This window comes from Fragaria vesca, linkage group LG7 (genome assembly GCF_000184155.1).
Source record: "Fragaria vesca subsp. vesca linkage group LG7, FraVesHawaii_1.0, whole genome shotgun sequence".
Lineage (NCBI taxonomy): Eukaryota > Viridiplantae > Streptophyta > Magnoliopsida > Rosales > Rosaceae > Fragaria > Fragaria vesca.
In genome coordinates, this window is record NC_020497.1 from 21,475,463 (window position 1) to 21,496,273 (window position 20,811).

At 39.6% G+C, this 20,811-nt stretch overlaps 4 protein-coding genes and 1 non-coding gene across 5 annotated transcripts; 1 reads left to right on the top strand and 4 right to left on the bottom strand.

Moving 5' to 3' along the window:
* Positions 1-2,337: 2,337 nt before the first annotated feature.
* Positions 2,338-5,216, bottom strand: LOC101313744 (E3 ubiquitin-protein ligase SINAT4-like). The gene is made up of 3 exons (XM_004307940.1): positions 4,693-5,216; positions 3,605-3,991; positions 2,338-2,977 (listed from the first exon to the last, which is right to left on the bottom strand). Exons 1-3 carry the CDS (start codon positions 4,954-4,956, stop codon positions 2,615-2,617), a joined length of 1,014 nt encoding a protein of 337 aa, XP_004307988.1. The 5' UTR covers positions 4,957-5,216; the 3' UTR covers positions 2,338-2,614.
* A 411-nt stretch (positions 5,217-5,627) lies between these two features.
* Positions 5,628-10,384, bottom strand: LOC101314029 (ATP-dependent Clp protease ATP-binding subunit ClpX-like). The gene is made up of 15 exons (XM_004307941.1): positions 9,616-10,384; positions 9,447-9,508; positions 9,167-9,264; positions 8,841-8,929; positions 8,520-8,570; positions 8,112-8,186; positions 7,919-7,996; positions 7,731-7,787; positions 7,469-7,539; positions 7,280-7,379; positions 7,052-7,156; positions 6,769-6,831; positions 6,473-6,595; positions 6,041-6,196; positions 5,628-5,946 (listed from the first exon to the last, which is right to left on the bottom strand). Exons 1-15 carry the CDS (start codon positions 10,129-10,131, stop codon positions 5,872-5,874), a joined length of 1,719 nt encoding a protein of 572 aa, XP_004307989.1. The 5' UTR covers positions 10,132-10,384; the 3' UTR covers positions 5,628-5,871.
* Positions 10,385-11,069: 685 nt separating this feature from the next.
* On the bottom strand, positions 11,070-16,179 carry LOC101291294. Its single transcript, XM_004309088.1, has 13 exons — positions 15,790-16,179; positions 15,448-15,560; positions 15,122-15,221; positions 14,896-15,028; positions 14,733-14,796; positions 13,526-14,291; positions 12,989-13,315; positions 12,465-12,866; positions 12,319-12,391; positions 12,155-12,240; positions 11,820-11,939; positions 11,595-11,665; positions 11,070-11,394 (listed from the first exon to the last, which is right to left on the bottom strand). The coding sequence occupies exons 1-13, from the start codon at positions 16,177-16,179 to the stop codon at positions 11,391-11,393; spliced, it is 2,649 nt and encodes an 882-aa protein (XP_004309136.1). The 3' UTR covers positions 11,070-11,390.
* A 2,346-nt stretch (positions 16,180-18,525) lies between these two features.
* Positions 18,526-18,597, top strand: TRNAQ-CUG. Its single transcript has one exon. It is a non-coding gene; the product is annotated as a tRNA-Gln (tRNA).
* Positions 18,598-18,754: 157 nt separating this feature from the next.
* LOC101314320 lies at positions 18,755-20,199 on the bottom strand. Its single transcript, XM_004307942.1, has 2 exons — positions 20,096-20,199; positions 18,755-19,391 (listed from the first exon to the last, which is right to left on the bottom strand). Exon 2 carries the CDS (start codon positions 19,369-19,371, stop codon positions 18,985-18,987), a length of 387 nt encoding a protein of 128 aa, XP_004307990.1. The 5' UTR covers positions 19,372-19,391; positions 20,096-20,199; the 3' UTR covers positions 18,755-18,984.
* Positions 20,200-20,811: the final 612 nt, after the last annotated feature.

Genomic DNA, 20,811 nt, shown 5'->3' on the forward strand with positions numbered 1-20,811 from the left:
AAACTTTCAAAATGACATCAATCTCGACCAAAATAACTAAAATAGCTCTAGTTAATCATTTTACCCTCTCTCTCTCTTTCTCTCTCTCTGGCAGAGCCGTCGCAACGGCAGGGGGAGGAGAAGAGGCTGCCGTCGGGGCCCATTGCTGGTGGTAAGGGTGGATGCCGGCGCCGGCCATGTGGTGGATTTGGAGGTAGGGAAAGAGAGAGAGGGTAAAAAGATTAACCAGGGCTATTTTAGTCATTTTAGTCGAGATTGATGTCATTTTGAAAGTTTAGGTATGAAACTGATTAAAAAAAAAGATGAGGTATCACACTGATTTTAGACCTAAAATTCAGGATAGTAAACTGAATTTTTTCCTATCATGAATTAGGTTCAAGAATATTCCAATATATTCTTAAGCGTCTGATCGATATAGTATTAAACGAAAATTATATCAATAATTAATCCCTCGAGTTAATTAAATTGAAGCGTTGATCTAGGTTTGGAAGATGCCTAATACACGGTCCACACTAGAGGTCATGACCTCATGCAGTTTATGAATGGGATTATTGTTAATGATTCATTAATTAGTGTAAAAAATCAAGATGAATGAGTAGTCTCTCATTCCATAGCCACATTCTTTGTCAACTCCATTCCATCTATCAAAAATTTATTTGTTCAGTCTCTTTCAGCTCACCAATATTCCAGTTGTATATTGAACTACCATTTTGTAACTATTGTATGAATTGAACTATTTTCATTCGTTCAAGTTTTTAAACAAACACACTTGTCAAAAAAAAAAGTTTTTAAACAAACACGTAAAAAAAATGATGCGAAATTAATAAAATAGATGCATGGTAGGACGTCGTGTTGTAGCTGTTTGGAGTTTATCACTAGAGCAGATTATGTGTCGACACTTGATGCGCAACCTTGCTTAATAATGTTAGTCCATTCCATCTACATCAATTTTTTGAGAGCTTTCGTATGTGTGGAATATGAAGAACACCAAATTGGACTACAAGCTCCTCATTAAGAGACAAAGTATATTATTGTATAGGACCAGCTGGTCATGCCCTAGTGATACTTACATGGAAGACAACGTACATTCTACCTCATGCAACCCATTACTCGTGAGACTTTAGGTCTCCCAAAAGCTTAAGAACGTTAAAAGACATGAAATGTTACTTGCCATTGGGTTTGGGTTTAGTCTCATCAGCCGTGTGTATAAACTACTTGTTATCTTGAAACCAGACACAAGATCTGATAAAACGAGGGCAATGGTTTTGACTGTTGGCTCCAAGAGTTGGAGAAGCGTTGGAAGTTGTAAGAAGAATCCTGGTTGGCCGGCACAAAATATGGTTTATTTGAATGGTTCCCTTCATTGGCTTTCTGGTGACTTCAGCAGTTATTTGATTCGTGCATTCGACACTGAAAACTGAGCGGTTCCGAGAGTTTCAGCTGGTTCCTGCTTTGAGAAAATCTATTGTTGATCACCTTCAAACCGAGTTTGGAGTTCTCGGAGGCTGTCTCTGCCTAACTGTTGGTAACGAGCATGTTGTGATTTGGCTGATGAAGAAATAAGGTGTTAAAGAGTCTTGGCAGAGAGTTTGATGTTGTTGGAGACTCATGTCAGTCATGTACAATACGACCGTTGATATTTACACAAGCTCTTTATGAAAATAAGAATCCTGGATCGTTATGGATTTCCCACGGATCTGATGGCTTACACTCCTGGAACCAGCGCCATTGAGAAGATTGAGGTTGCTGGTATGCTAACAAGCGCCATTGAGGATGATGATATGCCGATGCACATGAGTTATATTATGCTCTTTGTTCCAAGCTTGGCCTCGCTTAAGTACATCATCTGGCTTTGCTAGTTCTTCAAGACTGCTACATGAATCTCAGACTCAGTCCAGTTAAGCATTTGGTTAAGTATTCTTCTTTAATATGTTTTGGTGTTTCAATATGTAATGCATGCCTCGTCTACTTGATACCTTATATGTTAACAAGCTTCTGTGAGCTCTAGTTACTAGTACTAGACCAGAATAATTACACAAGTCTTGCAGCTCAATTACATAGGTGTCCATCAATCTTGTTTTGAAGTTTGAATTACTACTTCATCCGCCTAACGTGTTGATTTCAATTTGGGTGGTTATACTTGTTTCAATGGCTACCGATTAGCTATTTCTTAATGCAAAAGTCTTGTTTAGCTTGATTTCTCTCATTCCTACACTAAATAAAGGAACAGGGGTGTCAAATGACAGATGGCATTGCTTAAAAGTTAGAAGAGAAGGATGGCGCAGAGTTACTTGAATTATGTTAGCCATCACTCCTGACCTGATTCAACAGCATGTTGATGCCTTGATGGCAATATTCCCTAGCAAATTGAAAAGGAAAGAAAGCCTGCATATTATACAATTTATTAAGCTGAAAACTTCCAAACCTTGAGACTTCAGTCCATTACAACATACCAGAAACAAGCTGGCGTGGGTACGACGTACTAGCAACAAGTCGGCACAGGTACAACATACCAAGAACGGCACAGGTACGACATAACAAGAACAAGTTGGCACAGGTACAACACACAACAGTGTCTCAAACAACAAAATGTAAACTTCCAAAATCATCAGTCTTAGCTACATAAGTTTGGTATGCACACTCCAGCATCTGGATTTTGCTGTTCCTTCCATATCCTCCCAGTAACTCTCAGCTTAAGCTCCTTCCTATCTCCTCCAGAGAAAAATAAAGCCATGTTTCGTTGGATAATGAGACCATCATGGCTATCTCTCACCTTCCGGTGGCTATCCCGGACACTTCTTGGGGTGCCCTCCCATATGAGTTTCCTGCCATTTGCTCCAACCTCGAGGCTGTAGCTGTAGTTCCGAGCCTCATTTTCATCACCCATAAAACGTAGAAAAGCCATATAAACAGGAGCCATACCAAGTTGGAACGCTTCAAAATGAAGACAGAAGTATTGACCGAAACAATGGAAGACCTGAAAGGGAAAGCAGATGAAGTTCATAAGGTTCAGGTATAAATAAGTTAACCAAAGTATACGAGTAGAAGACAGGCAGTCCTTGACAAAAGCTACTCAGTATGTGATATATTGCCTGTGGACCATTTCCTCCAATTACTCACCAATAAAGGGTTTTGATCAATTCCAGTTTGACAAAGGCATTATCATCAACAACGAGATAGGGGTAAAGGGGAAATAACCACAGGATTTTTGCATCAAGTTAACACAACTTCTTTTGCCAAAAAACAAGAAAACTTTGATTTGAGTTTGACCTGATATGCATTCTAGAAAGAATATGAAAAGTGAAAGATTGATCACTAATTGATCCATTGGCCAATAAATATAGTTCCTCACCATAGTTCTCCAAGTGACCGAACAGATTGGTACTGACACACATTACAATGAGAATACTGCATTCTACCTAGTCTCCAGTTCTTGTCAGCTTATGTATACATGAATTACATTTTCACTATTAGGTACTTTTAACTCTACCCTTAAAATAAATCACCAAATGTAGAAACAATGTGGAGTATAAATATACTTTGAAGAGACACATTCTCTGTTGAAAAACCAATCAAAAGATATAGATGGACATATGAAACTTACTGTAAGCATCCAAGTGGCGTTCTCTACTTCCCGGGGATTTGACTTTACATAGCGATGGTTGAATGTGCATCCTGTGTGCATGTCTACTTTGTGATCATCTCTAAGATGGGCAACCAGGAAAGGGATATCCCCAACAACAGAGCACTCTGATCCAGCATATGGGCAATTATATGGTCTGAAATTGCACACTGATTCATGCTTTAGTTTGCTGTAGTAAGGAAATATTTCCGGGCATCCCAAGGAGTAAAACTTGCAGGGTAATTCCAAGGACTCAGCCACCTTCTCCAACGCTAAACACCTAATATCTCCAAGCTCCTGCCTACAGGTGGGGCAGCGATTGTGGACCCTTGTTTTACATGTGGAACACAGTGTGTGTCCATTGTGGCACTGCAAAGAGGCAAATTTGGTTTAAGAAAAAGGATACATCTTATAAGAGTTACATTAAGAACCACACCTAATGTAAGTTTAGCTCAAATGAATTAGCAAAATCAACAGAATATCCACATTGCCATAACATTACCAATATGAAATGATACACACCTCAAGTAAATGCAAGGAAACTATGGCACACAGTTGAGATCAGATAAAATGGGCATATGCATGCAAAGTAGATCATGAAAGAAAAAGGCTAGCTACTCTAGTGTCATACGAATTCATGCTACTTCATCTATAATCAAACTGCATACAGGATCAGCACATTCCAAAATATATGTGCCCCGAGAAACAGCCCTCCCTGCAGTGTCATGGACTTGCAACTGAATTCCACCTCTTTGAATACTAATAAAGCATTGCTCACATCATCTAAATCATAACAACCCCATCCCTAAAATCAATCCATATACATTTCTAAAACAACATTTGACTCAAATCCCGGTTCTAAGTCCACCAAAATCCTATTTCCAATAGAAATTAAGCACAAATACATCAAATTAGTCACTTAATTCAAACCTCCAATTCAAAATGACCACTCCAATCCAATCAAAAGTTCAAAACAACCCAAAATGCAAGCAATAGGTTAAACACCACCCTGAAATTCACATCCAAATTCAAAACCAAAATGCAGAAGAAACAGAGACAAAAAAAACTACCTGATGGATTGGTGGGTACATGGAATTCGTACACACAGGACATTCCAGCAGCTCATGAACGCTGGTGGCCGGAGCAATGGCTGTAGCGCCCGGAATCCCGGCGGCGTTGTTATTTCCGGCGGCATTGCTTCTGGGCTTGGAAGAAGAAAAGTCATGGTGGTGCTGATGAGAAGGGTTGTTGATGTTGTTGTGAAGGTGTTGATGGATCTCATCCTCATCAAGACCATCTGAGGATGACACACACTCTATGCTCTCCAAGTCCATCCCTTTCCCCAAAGACCTCACCTTTCAAAATTCAAAACCCAATTCCTTCAAAAAAATTGAAACTTTGGGATCAAAATCACATGAAATCAAAATTGGATTTCTGGGTATCAAAATTCCCTGAGTTTCTGTATCTGGGTCAATTCAGGATTAGAGAAAAGGAGGGAGGGGGAGGAGGATTGGATTGAGATGGGGATTCCCAACCCCCCTTCTTCTTGTTTGAGAAAAAAAGGAGGTTCTTTTCTTCCTCCTCCTTCTCTCTCTCAGAGACAAGGGGAGAGGAGAGAGAGATAAGGCTGGCCGTTGATCAAGCAGGATTGGAATCCGACGGCTGTGGTGGGTTCTTATTGGTGTGTTTGTTTATTGCGGTTTTTTAAGGTCTGGTACGTACCCTTTTTGGTTCGAGGACATTTAGTTTAAGGTTAATGAGGAAAGTACGATAACTAACCACATTAAAACGTGGTTATGTTGAGAACTTGACTTGCAAGACTATGTTGTTCAAACTGATAGAGGATGAAAGCGTGAGAGATATAACAAGACAGACTGACCCGAATTTGAGTCAAATTGTGGTTGCCGGCATCGAGTCAAACTTAAGTTGCCGGCGACAACTTGGAAGACATTCAAGAAGATCGATATCAAGGAAGTTAACACTTGTGAAGAGGTTTCCGGAGATAGGTAGTAACAATGTCGAAAGATCAAAGCAATGAAACAATCAAATACACTATACACGATCTTTCTGAGGTTTCCGGTGAGCTGAAAGTGGAAGAAACAATCGTTTTACTATAAACTATCCTGTACAGCTCTGGAGCCCAACCCTTTGTGAGGAGTTTGTACACAACGAGCCTTATATGAATTATTAAATAAATGTTTGATATGTACAAGATTGCGATACAAATAAGTTTCTTTCCACTTATAAAGTTACATGCTAGCGACAACAGAAGATAGCTCGGCTTCCCCTTCAGGCTCTACATCAGACCCTTCAGTGGTTGCAATCTGCATGACAGAGCAAGGCATTATTAGCATTTTAATGTCTGTGGGGAGTAATCTGAAAGCTGAATTAAACTCGTTATGTGGATAAGTTACATACCTGGACATCCTTCTCTTTATTTTGTGAAAGATAGCGATCCAATGCACCCTTACCATAAAGGATTTTCGCTCCACAACCTTGACCATCAGTTCCAACGGCTTCTTCATCAATTACAACTGCATCTATTATGTCATCACCAGTTCTAACATCAGGAATCTGCAGAGTGAAGAGTCCAATTAGTGATTATTTACTCTTTGGAACCAAATACTAGAAAAGAATATTACTTCAGTTCATTGGCAGTCTGCTTTGGGAGCCTCACTTGGTTTCCAAGTGAAGTCAAATGCTGCCAAAGTTGTATTCTAATACCTATGATGGCAAATAAGTACTTCATCACATTTCCCTTTCCCCAGATTCCAGTGTTGAGTTATTTACCCCAATCCCTTCCAAATAGTAACATGCTGAGATGGCAACAGAAAAGAGAAGTGGCCTTACCTCATACATGGCATCCATTAATATAGTTTCTAAAATTGCTCTTAATCCACGAGCCCCAGTGTTCTTTGATATTGCTTTCTTAGCGATTAGCCTCAAGGCACTTTTGGTGAAATGCAGTCGGACCTGAGAGAAGTAAAGCATAAATACAGGTAGAAAAGAAGCAGATTTGCAAAGGAAGTGAGGAAACAAAGATTGCAATCAACATGGTTTTAAAGAAGGTAATTCCTTATTTACAAAAAAAAAAAAAAAAAAAGGTAATTCTTCAAGTGAGTATCAGCCAATTAAGAATTGCTTACGTCATTCATTTGGAACATCTTCTTGTATTGCTTCCCTAAGGCATTTTTGGGCTCCGTTAGAACCTACAGAACATACTTGCCAGTAAGGAACATATAGAATGTACTTTTTTGATGAAAAAAGTGTACTTTATATATACAGTATAGGTGGACTCCCCTAAAGAGAAAAAAGAATGCAATATATACCTGAACTAATTGATCTTCAGTTAGTGCAATAAAAAAAATGTACTTTATATATACAGTATAGGTGGACTCCCCTATAGAAGAAAAAGAATGCAACATATACCTGAACTAATTGATCTTCAGTTAGTGCAGATAAGCTGACAAGGATAGGAAACCGCCCAACAAATTCAGGTATCAATCCATATCTAATAAGGTCACTACTTTCAACCTGTCAAAAGACAGTTCACAGTTTAAATTTCTAAAATGAAGCATGATACTCCTGAAGAAGTAGTCTTATCAAAATATGGAAATAGCTATAAGTTCCTGCTACTCAAGACTGATGGGCACTTACGATCTCTAATAAGGATGACGTAACCACAGCATCTGTAACACCACCAGTTCTCATGTTTGCCCTAACTGGAGCACCAAACCCAATAGACGAATCTTGGCGTCTGTGGGGAAGCAAAAGAGAAATGAGCACTCCAGATAGATAAGGAAGACAACAAAAGATAGCATAGTTGCAATGTCAGGATGGGATAACCTTTCTGAGATGGTTTTCTCTAAGTCGATAAAGGCACCTCCACATATGAAAAGAATATCCTTTGTATCAATCTGTGAAGGTTGAAGAAACAGGAAATAAGCAAAGAAAACAAGATGATGAAGTGATTTCAAGTATAACATGTTATTGCTTGGCTAAGCTTATGGTGATCGAGATATGATTGTACACATGAGATAGTAAATAAGCAATTCTACTACAGTATGTAGGTTGATGAGGCATATAACTTGTAATGCAATGCTTGTACCTGAATATTTTCACCTCTTGGATGCTTTCGAGCTCCCTTTTCTGGAACATTTACAACCTAAGATCAGAAGGAACTCCTCATATCAGAAATACAATCAATGAAAATATCCCTATGGATTATATTCTTTTCAAATGAATACTAGCTAACTAGAATTAAAACTAAAACCGATTATGTTACTGTTCACTTACTGTCCCTTCCAGCATCTTTAGTAATGCTTGTTGAACACCTTCTCCAGATACATCTCTGCTGATATTTAGGCTCTCAGCCTGTAAAAGAGGAGCTAATGTAGGCAGACATAAAGGAGTGGTAAACTGGATAGAGAGAGGGAGAGAGGTTGGAAGGGGGAAGGGGGATAGAGATATAAAGAGAGGGTAAATGAACCTTTTTGGTAATCTTGTCAACTTCATCGATATAAACAATTCCCTGTTGTGCAGCTGCCACATTATAATCAGCAACCTGCGATAGAATCCCGATACAGATACATTAACCGAGTCCAAAATAAGAATAGAATGTGTAGGCTCCAAAGTATTCTGGATGATAAAGCAGCAAGTCATTTTAAATCAAAACGGTAACATAGGGCAAAGAGCTTTCATGCAAACTCATATGAGAATTATGGCATTGAAACAATTCAAACAGCTTTACTTTTCTCATAGAATTTAATGAAAGATAAATAGCATAGAATGACGTAGATACAAGAACAAACTGAAGGTACGGAAGATGCTTCCATAATAGCCTAAATACATTAAAAAAAAAAGATGGATGTGAATAGAATATGCTTGTAATACATACCGATAGAAGTTTGTAAAGAATCGATTCCACATCTTCCCCCACATATCCTGCCTGCATGTGACAAAATGATTCATGACCATATCAGAATGACAGAAAAATTGCATGTTGAATCCCTACTAACTCTAGTTTCACAGCAGCAGAAATTGAGACAACCATGAGAAAAAAAGGTGTAATGTTCAATGTTTCCTTCAGACCATGAAGGCCAGCATTGTGTGCAACAAAGTATACAGGCTGAATAATACATATAGACTATAAAATCTCAAATAGACAAATGACACTGCAAAAATGACATTCAATTACAGAAAAATAATAAAGAAGAACAAAACTTTCCTGAGTTAATGTTGTTGCATCTGCAATGACAAAGGGGACATTCACAAATCGTGCCAATGTTTTAGCAAGTAGTGTCTTCCCTGTCCTTGAAAGAGCATTAAAGAACAAGTGAGACATCGAACCCAGAAAAATATGTCAGACAGATACGTGCATCTCTATTACAAAATACATGCAAATCAGACATAAGGTATCTCAAAGTTTTCTCGAGACCTCATAGAAATCATACATTATGCATAGAAAAGCTCATAGATCATTCACCAGTCCAACACAGTTGAAAACTACTTAGATGATTAAAGACATGGATAATTCTAAATTACCTGATCCTGTTGGCCCCATAACAAGAATATTACTTTTCTCAAGCTCCACTCTATCGTCATTCATGGCATCAGCCTTATTACCCGAATCTCCTGCAGACCTAACATCCAACACAACAGCATGTCAAAAATTCAAATCACGAAAACAAAACTAATCAAAAACTCCAATTCTCAGCTTACTTACAACAAAAGCCAGAAACACAAACTGCTCTTATGCTAACATCCAAGCTCCAAAATACTCGAAAACAAAACACAAATACACAAAAGGATAACGAGAGCTCACCACTTCTGCTGCGACTCATGGTATATCCTCTTATAGTGATTGTAAACAGCAACAGACAGTACCTGCAAAACACATTCAACACTCAAAACATCACAAACAAAGCTACACAAACATAAAAACTTTCCGAAAACTCGAAAAAACTCAAAAACACTAAAAAGTACTCCTTCACCTTCTTAGCTCTCTCTTGCCCAATCACAAACTTATCAAGCCCTTTACAAATCTCCTTCGGCGTCGGAAAACTACCCCCTAAATTAGACCCACCCCAACACCCATCCTTCCCATTCGAATCAAACCCTCCACCGCCACCACCCCCCGCCGCACCACCGCCGCCACCGCCACCGCCCTTAACCACATCCGACCCCGGCCCGCCCCGAACCACAATCCCGTCGCCGGACCAAACCTCCGGCGGGTCCCCATACGTCGCCACAACGCCGCTCCCGTTCAGCCTCTGCCCCCAACTCCGGTCGCCGCCGCCGCTCCGGCTGTCCTTCAGGTTGCCGGAAAGCGAGACCGGCCTGAACGCCGTGAAGTGGTAGGGAGTGTTGACGAACAAGTCGTCGGATTTGGTCCGGTAGACGCAGTGGGAGTTGGCGACCCGACCCGTGTGCATGTAGTTCAAGAAGAAGTAGCGGAATTGCGACGCCGTTTCGCGGGAGGGTTTGGACCGGAGCGCCGCCGCGGCCATTGTTAATTTTTCCGGCGAAGAAAAATTGGAAGATGAGAGATTTGGGGGTTTTTATGGGTTCATGTGGAATGGGGTAAAGAAGTGAGCTTTGAGGGGAAGAGAGTGTGAATTGAAAAGGGTTGGGGTTAGATTTTGGGAATTTTGTATGAATGGTCAGGAATTTTGATGATGTGAGAAAATGGAAGAACAAGAGTACAAAGAGGAGAGTTAGAGATATTTGAGCAGGTGGTAATAACTTACAAGAAAGAAAGAGAGAATTATAGATGACTAATCTGATATTTCAGAAGAGGGGCTTTAGGTTTTGTTGAATGTCTATATACACCACCTTATCTCTTGTGGTTTTTATTTAGATTACTCACTACTCATTTGAAAGTTAAATCACTAGTTTATTTTTTATACGGTGTTTTGATATGTGTTATTAGGCGTCGGATACACGTGAAATGTATTGGTATGCCGAAAGTTTGTTATATTTTATTAAAATGTTCTTCTTGAAATTCTCTTGTATAAACTCATAGTTCGTGAAGCATGAATGTTGTAACGTTTTACGGATAGTGACATAAAGCATGATGTATGTTGTTAGGTGTTGGTATGCCTATGCCTAAAGCTGTTAATCTTCCCTACCATGTTTTCTTTCTAGATGAATTAACATCCTTTTTCAGGAAAACTGCTTGTATAAGCTCATCATTTGTGGAGCATGAATGTTAGGATATGCTCCACTTGATGTCACACCGGACTTTGATTTCATTCATAATTCAGGCATGAACTACAAGTAGTTTATAGTTTATAATATTTCCACATAATCAGACATGCATTGGATTTTTCCACCTAAGTTTTGTTTTGCTGCAAAACCTTTGCATCAGCTATAGCCATTTAAACTGTTATATTCGATGACATTATGAGATGCAATCCGTAAAGAACTAGAGAAATGCTAGCTTGATCAAGGAAATCAATACTTATACAACAAAATAGGCTACAACATGGATTGTTCGTTTCTGTACAATCAATGCAGCAAATTAGGCTACAACATATGAACATGTGCTTGCTGCCAAGTGATGAAACTGACAATTATTACCAAAAACTTGGGCCTTATAACTCAAGATCTAATCTAGGAGAAATTAGGAGGTAGCGAAATATGCAGGCATTTACCAAAACTGTAACCTATCAGCTATACAAAACCCTAGTCATTAAAAATCTACAACAACACATTTCCTCCAACTGGCCCTGTCAATCACTTGAATCACCTTTGCTGTCTCATTTAGTTAACTGCAAGATAAATGAAAACTATCAGAAGCCAATACGCCGAAAATATGAGCTAATAATCATGAGATAGACAATATACACTGTGGAGCAAGATGTTTGATCATAACAACTCCTCAAGGGATATGAATTGACTATGAACACAGGCCCTATTATGTGTCGCATAAAATGAAGATAGTAAGAAGGTCCAGATTAATCATTCTTACCTGATTCTGGACTTCAGAATTTCAGCTTCACTTATGGCATCACTTGCTGCATACAGTGCCATCTTCTTCACCTGAAAACAGATAAATCTGCGAGTTCAATAAACAACTCTAGGCATGACAATCACAAGAACCACACATGAATTGTCATTAGAATTTTTTTAGTACAAATGCATAAAATACAATTTCAGGTAATCTGCTCCAGGAACAATCCAAAATAACACATACCTCCAGTTTATCTTCCCTCGATCTATGGTTTTCTGGAAGCAATCGAAACTCCTCTGTTAACCGAATGCATTCTTGAACATTTTCGGGGGAAACAAAATCAAGGGCCACTTTAATGCACGACTGAAAAGAAAAGGAGAACAGTGTTAAACTTGACTACGTGAGACGAGTGACTTTAGGTTTTAGAAGTGCGGTGGAATGTTGTGATCCTAGTGGTTGAGGAGGAAACCTAATGTCATTGACAACTCAACTTTTGACGACATTGGTTGGTTTTGTTCTCCTAGCACTTCTAAAATAAGCAAAGCTCTGTACTACACATTGATGGGAAGAAACCTCACTTGTCTATTTCTCACTTGATGTGGGCATCCAGCAGGAATGAAAACAGCCTCACCAAGGTGTTGCTCGAATGTCCAAGGTTCAACACCTGAAAATAATTCACAATAATAAGTATAATTGTGCTCAACAAGATGACCTTCTAAATATAAGCAGCTTCTTATCTTACCGAACTCTTCCTTTAGCTTTCTTTTATGCTTCTCATCTAGATAAAGGGTCTGGTCATGAATAGGATGAATAACCTGAAGTCGCAAGAGCAGTACATCAGCTTAGATTGACTTGACTTTTGATGTATTAATAGGAAATGACACTCACTGATTTTACAGGAAGATTACTAATGTGGCGAAATTCTGTCTGATGCTTTAGCAGGTACTCTATTAACTTGGGTACATCTTGCCGACGAAAAATGTCCCAAACAGCGCCTCCATATACCAAGTCTGATTTATAATCACTTCGAGCACTTCTATTTGAATCTGACCCAAACTCCATGGACTCTTTTCTGCTGATAAGATTTCCTGAAGTTTTTTGCTGAGACGGATCAGTCCCAAGGACAAAATTCATGTCTTCTGTCACATTTGAATGCTCAAAGCGTTTATCATTACATGAAGTTCCTTCAATAATTTCATCTTCAGCTTCATATTCCTTCTGTAATCTGTCAATGATTTTTCCCTGCTCTGGAGGGATCTTTACTTCTGTGGCATGTGTCAACACATTAACCTAAAGTAAAATTAAACAAATAGTATCACAAATAGAACATATAGATAAAACAAGAGGAAAAAGATTACTAACAAAGAACAAATCCAAAATTGATTGAGAAATGATGCAGAAGAAATTTGTACAGCATCAGAGATGTCACAATGCAGTTTTGTTACTGAATCTCCTCTACCAAGCTCCTCCATAGTTCCATAAGCGATGTATGTCTTAGGACCCAAGTCTGGCTTCAAAGCAGTAGGAAGCCTTGTTGCTAGATTTAGAACACCTGATTTGGGATGGGTATAGTCACTAAAGGGAAGCATGGCCATATATTCAGCACCGTGCCTTGGCAAACACTCTTCAAAGAGATTTGACGGAGGCCAATCCTTCAGCTTCAACATCTCAGGCCACTCATTAGGGTATCTACGACCCTCTATGTAGCCTTTGAAGAACTGAAAAATATTAATCTCAACCTGCAGTACCACAATGGAAGCGACTTAATATCATCTGGATGGCAATCTAATTATTGACTAAGCGGCCACATATAAAGAGTCATGTAACATTTGATGATCAGTAATACATTAAGAAAAATAACATCTTGCAACAACAAATAATAATCTACAAACTAGGGATGATAGGAAAGAGTGAATTGAAAATTCAACCTGTTGAAATTGCACACATACCTCACACCAATCAAGGCAATCAATGGCTTTGACCTTCGCGGCCTCCTCTTTCAATACTTTTTTTGCTCCCATAAAAGCCCTCCACATCACCATTGGTTCCCAGCTAAGGCCAGTAGCCTTTTCAAGTACATTTCTAACTACAACTGGTTCCCCTCTCCTCCAGTGTAATTGAAAATGCTCAATGTCATTGTTTCCCAAATGTACAGAATCCGGGCAGTAAATGAAGTTATCATGACAGTTCATTCTATCAGCTGCATGCCTCACTTCAGAAGCGTTTACACCATTGCATGCAGAACTGATAGAATGACATGCAGAACATCCTTGAGAAAAATCAACATCTGATGGTTGATAATGAATAGTGAGATCCTCGGAGCTCAAAATTAGTTTTTCAACCCAATCAGCTTCAAATGTACGTCTTAGTTCAAGTAACTGGGTACCACAACCTCCCCGTGCCTTTGGTGGACAAGGAATCCTACCATCAGCCTCTGCTTTCCAATGAGGAAACTCAGAAGCTATATCATTTGTGAACTCATTTACTAGTAAGGTCTGCGGTTTATTTTCATTCACATTTTCAGGACTCTGGCAATCTGATATTGTACTTTTACCATTTCCTTCACAAAACTGTTTAACAGAAGATTCTGCTTCACTGCCTCCAAGTTGACATCCTTTCCTTAGTTCCCAGCAGCAAGTGAGACAGAGATCATAAGAACAATCAGGATTGGGGCAGCTTCTGTGGAAATTGACAATGGATGTATTGCATTTGTCACTGTTGAATTTGTCCAATGTCACAAACTTGAATGGAAATTAGAAATACATTTGACTGAATATAGGTTGAAATAAATTAACAATCCTCAAATGTAAGAGATATGACCAGACTAACTACTGTTTCAGATTCAGAGAGATGCACAGAGTAAAACCAAAGATATCACTAGTAGTCATTCCATGGGAGATCATATAATCATTGTGGAATGGAAGTATCACTGTATACTTCTACGTGAACAGAGATGGTTTTAATTCAAGTTCAACCAATTACTTCTCTGAGGTAACAACAAAAATAGTTTATATGATCAGTCCCAATCGTACCCATTAAGAATTTATTCTACTTATCAACATACAAAGTTGATATATACACAAATGTGAGTGTATGACAATTAAAGTGGACAACTAGTGATTCAATTATGATCATTAGGGAGAATTGAGATGATACCAGTACACTCGATCATCATCCTCTAGTATAGACCTTGTGAGATTCTCTTCTATCAATTGTACACCTGTGAAACAAGAGAGAAAAGTTGTCGTTAAGCATACTTCTTAACCGTCAGTTCAGCTTAAAAACTGAACATCAAAACAAATATATCATATTACTATACCACGTATAGTGCTTTCTGCATCTAATTCAGATCTCTGCTCCTGTTGAATATGCTTAAGGAGAGGCAGAGTTTTGCACAGTAAGTAACGTAACTTTTCCAATTTAATATTTGTATCTGTTTCTTCATCCCCAACCTGCAAAGAAAGTACACATTTTGGTCCCAAACGAAAGAAAATATCAATGCAGAATGGAACAAGAGTAACATAGCATTAACATCATGCACACACCATCACAACTATGTCCTCCTTGAGGCATATTCTGCAGTTGCAGTTCCCATGACAATAAGGACAAGAACTCTCTATGTCCTGTTTTGTCTTCCCAGGGTACCTATTTCATTTATATGAAAATACACCATCAGATCCATTAAGTAGGACTCAATTATTTCAGCAATATGAATTAACATACAAAACCAATTGAAAATCACGAAAAAAAATTTCCAGCATTTGTCATCTACTTTGTCATAACTGATGTAAACACATGCTAGAACTTGGAAAATGCTTTACTAATAATGTGAATGGAGGTAATGAAATGAAGCACTTTAGGATTTCATTACCATTTTGCAAGGCAGTCATAGCAATATCGTTTCTTTCTGCACTTTAAACAAATGACGACACCATTTCTGTCATTCCGTAAGCACTGGTGGCACCATAATCTTTCCTTTCTCTCCTAAAACAGAAAAAAAAAAAAGAAAAAAAAAGGTCAGAATGGACAACGATTTTGACTTATTAACAGTCATGCAAGTATAAATTTTGAATGGCAATAAAACAATTCATTAACGGAAAGCATGCATAGGAGCTTCAATATACAGGATATTAGTACAAAAAGTGGTTAGTTCAATTACTCCCTAACAAGTACAGCTGATCTTAATTAGAAAAAATAATTAAGGATAACTCACCAATGTATCAGTAGATATTCCCGGTTTAATGTCCCTGGGATGCACCTGTAGGTTGTTGAACTTCCTGGGTCTCCCTCTTGGTCTCTTACACAATTTTTGCTCAGTATGTTCACAGTTCTTTAAACGCTGTGCGCGGAAGGTACTGTGATTCATTACTAGATTGTTAAACTTCCTGGGTCTCCCTCTAGGCCTCTTACCTCTAGGCCTGTTTTGCTCAGTATGTTCAGAGTTCTTTAATTGCTCAGAATGGAACTCACTGTGATTCATTTCTAGGTTTTTGGACATCCTGGGTCTCCCTCTAGGCCTCTTACCTCTAGGCCTGTTAAGGAACTTTTTCTCAGTATCTTCTGAGTTCTTTAATTGCTCAGAACGGAACTCACTATGATTCATTGGTTGGCTGTTGATCTTCCTGGGTCTCCCCCTAGGCCTCTTACGTAATTTTTTCTCAGTATCTTCAGAGTTCTTTAGTTGTGTTGCAGGGAAACTCAGGTCCTCCTTCAAATAATTTTGATGCATCAGTACTGTGACCTTACTCAAAGCTTCAGGACGAATGATTCTTCTTTTCTTCTTAGGCCGGCCTAGCTTACTCTTTGAACTCTCATGTCTAGGATTTTTTTCCTAACATTTTCTCCTTTCCCGCTCTGATCTTCTCCAACAGAAGCAATCGGTCTCTCGTTTGCACCTTGACCAGGCCTTTTCTGTTGGACAACCTCATTTTGACCTTCATTACTGCCACAGGCTGCAGACATTCCCTTCTCTTCCTTGCCCTCATTAATAGGCCTCTCCTTCTTCGAACTCATCATAGGAGCATCATTATCAACTACCATTCCACCGAACTTTTCTTGAATTTCCTGTAGCTTCCTATCATCATCCTTTGTTTGGACATCATTCCCAAAACTAGTTTCACTAGACATTCCCACAGCTTGGTATCCTGCAAGTTTAGCCCTACCGTCTTCTTTAACAGCTTGATCTTGCTTTCTGGTCGACCCCTTTGGCCTACCACGCTTCTTCTTCACCTGAACACTTCCATTTCCAACACCGATGGCCATAGAAGCTTCCATGGGCATTCCACCATCTTGCTTTCTCTTGGTCTTTGCACCCTTTGGTTGATTAACCTTTCTCTTTCGCCCAACGCTCTCATTCCCAACCAATACCTTGCTTTCTTCACCCCCATTTTCATCATTTGCAAGAGCCTTCATTTTATTCTTGGAACCCTTTGGTCGACCTAGCTTTCTCTTTGGTGTTACACTCTCTTCTCCACCTACATCAAAACTCCCAGTTCCACTCAACCCTACAATAACCTCTTCAGCTCCAATAGGCTTCGTCTTGTTCTTTGATCCTTTTGGCCTCCCACGCTTACCTTTCGACCCTTGAGCACCACCTCCATTTCTATCTTCACCACTTCCATCCCTTGCTTCCGCAATCTCACCTCCATTTCCAGACGCATTTACACTCAAACAGCCTTGAACTCCTTGACTATCAACATTACCAGAGGCCTCACCGCCCCAAAACTGACCACTTCTATCAAACAGGCCTTGCATTCCTTCACCACCAAGCCCTTCATTCCCCCACAAGTGAATCCCTCCACCACCATCCAGACCACCCAAACCGCCACCAAACTGAAACTTCTCACCAAACCCACCTTGGATTTCTTCAAAACCAAAACCTTGACCACCACCAACCTCAGCCCCTCCACCATTCCCACCACCCCAGAAGCTCACACCTCCACCGCCACCCACTTCACCAAAAAGCCGCGCAATTTCATCACCACCACCAATTCCACCACCCCCATTTCCAGCCCCAAACCACTCATCACCACCAATACCAAGATCCCCACTCCCCAAAATTTCGTCACTTTTTCCCCCAATTCTCTTACGTCTCTGCTCGCCCATTTCAGCTCCTCCACCCTCATTTCCCACATTCCCAGCCTCCCTTAAACCCTTCCCCTTCTCCATCCTCACTCAAAGCTCACACCTTTCTCTCATTCAAGCCTCAACCACCTCCAAAACCCACCTTTGGAGACAAAACACTCAAAGCTCCCACCTTTGGAGACAAACCACCCTCATTTCTATCAAACTCAAAGACCCACAAAACCAACCTTGGAAACAAAACACTATATTCAAAGCTCTCTCATTTCTATCATGCAAATCACAAATTCAAGAAAACCAAAGCACCAACCTTTAGAGACGAAACAGTCACACTCACAAGGCTCAAAGCTGCCACATTTCTCAAGCACAAGTTGAAATGAAAACCAAGAACCCACCTTTGAGAAACGAAACGATCATCCATTCATTACAGTTACCCAGTAATAAAGCTGACAACACATAATTGTAGAGAGACAGAGGACAGTGATTAATTGCTGGGCCGAAAGAGGTAAAGTAATTATTGAGCGATTAAACGATTCAGAGGCGCGGATTCCAAGGCAGTAATAATTGAAAAACAGTGGGCAAAAGTGGTTAATTTTCAGTGTGAGAGTGATAGTGATGGTAGTGAAGGGACAAAGGCACATGTGTTCGTGCGACGTCGTACAACGTCATGGAGGAAGTGACTGTTGAGATAGAGAGTTTCAAGGTTGTTGTCTGTTGGGGAATGTCACTATGTTAAGATGACTAGGTAGACAAGGTTTCTGCTCAAAATCACAGAACCTTAACCGTTTGTTTCTGGCAGATTCCTCCAACTCGAATCTTTGATAAACGAAGTTTATTTTGCTTTTTCACAGCTGAGCTAACAACAATTGGTTCTATGGTCTAGTGGTCAGGACATTGGACTCTGAATCCAGTAACCCGAGTTCAAATCTCGGTAGAACCTTAAATTTTTGGATTTTTTATCTTTTTATTTTTTAATATGGACTGAACTGCTTCAACAGCTTCAGAGTCGGGCATTCTTTAAGTACGAAAGTTCAGGTGGAAAAAAGACAACTGATATAACTAGTAAAACTCGCACATACATGATACATTGTTCAAATAGTGAAAACTTGTTGCGGATTCGCAAAAGTCGAGAGTGATTGAAGTTTGTAGTTCTCTGTAACACAATTGACCACAAGAAAGATGTACATGTTCTGCTTAAGAGTACATGGGAATAAAATGCAAAATAGAAGCTAAATTGTTTGTCGTCTGATCTCTGATGATTCAAACATATCTTTGGAGTAGTTATTAGGAGGATGGACTTCAACGGAAAGTAGCGTCTGTCACGAGATCAGGGCTTGCCCTTGTCTTCTTCCTTCATCTTCTTCTCCCATCTGCGCTTCTTGTATTGAAGCAACATGTCGGGCATCTTCTCCATCAACCTGGCAGTGTTTTCACGTTTCTCGGCAGCTATCCTATCAACTTTGTGCCCCTTCCTCTTGGTCCTCATTTCTTTCCTCTCCGGATCATATGGCCAATCCTGTCCTGCAAGTAGGACTTCCTTCCGAAGTCTAGCTCGATGACGAGCACTAATTCCAGATGCCTTCCAGGCCCCTAGATGCCAATAACCCCACACACCCTTGGATAGCTCAGTCTTGTATTTTACCAACTTCTCGCGCCATGGGTACTGGTACTCCCCAATTGCCTTTGCCACCGACTTTGCAGCTTGGCCTGCCATTGATTTACTTCCACAGCTCTCTGCCATACCACATAAGAAGAACAAGACTAGAAATGTTAACAAACACTGAAGTCAAAACCATTGAAGAAAAGCAAAATGACGCAGAAACAGAAACACATTCAACTACTGATGCAATGTGACACGAAATCACTTCAAACTCCTAAAACTCAAAACATCAAAACTCGAAAACAAATTAATCACTACAGTCTGGATAGTGCAAACCCCATAGCAGACAAAAACCAAGATGAAATTCTGAGAATCATATCGCAATAGAATGATGAAACATATCAGCAAGTACCTTATAAGATCTAAACTTCCTTGATACAAGGACACACACACTCTGAACTAGATTATACCCATAACAATGCTATACCTCTAACATTCAAATCCAACATCCTCGAAATAAATAAATAAACCAAAAAAACTAAAACCAAAACAACTTCATTTTCTGTGCTCATGCAAAGAAACTCACTTCAGGGGTTTAGGGGTTTACAGCAAAGCATCAATATTTCAATGAATTAAGCTCAAAATAAACAACACCCAAAATCCCTAATGATCAGATCAGTGCAAAGCTAACAGCTTTTATGCCAATTACAGAACCTAGCAAAAAGACTAATCCCAAGCTTCAAAATTAGTTAATAGCCAAACAATCTTTTAGGGTTCTAACCAACATACCCACAACTTCTACTATCAGAAATGAAGAATCAGAAAGAGAGTAACTTACCGTCGACCGGTATTGTTTTGCCGCCGAATTGGAGAGAACGCGGCGCTCAGTCTCACTGTGACAATGGAATTGAAAACCGATGAGGAAGACTGAGATTGGAGTACGAGTAATGGGCTTCTCTTATGACTTTGTAGGTGGGCTGAAATGATTAATGGGCTTTCATGGAGTACAGTCCAGCCAGGCCCAATATTAACCTTCAATACCCAAGAAGTAGGTCACTAGTCGAGACCCAGTTCGAGCGAGAGGTCTTCAGTACACGACGTAATATGTGGAATTATGGATTGTTAAAATTAGCTCAAATTAATACAGATGTACGGTTGACTATACATTCGGATGGATATGAATGGTTAAAATTGCATAGTGAAATTGCATCGCCTTTTTCAGAGTATGACTAGTCATATTATTCACAAGTGCTACATAAACTGAGCAAAGTGCACATTTGTTTTGTTAAAATCTAGTTCTTTCAGCTCTGTATATCTGTTTCCTTCTTAGGTCACCCTAACTCGATCTTAATCATACTCTAGAGTAGGAAATGTTGAACACATCCCATTCGTGTTAGAAAGTGTCACCTTTTGCAAAGCCCAAGTTTCGAACAGAAATATGGCTTTTTGTCCAATTTATGGGTTCTTAAGTTGGAAAAGAGAAGCAGACGAACTAAAACCCTGTAAAAGAAAACCACACGGATTCAACGGTGGCATGTTCTCCGGATTAATGCA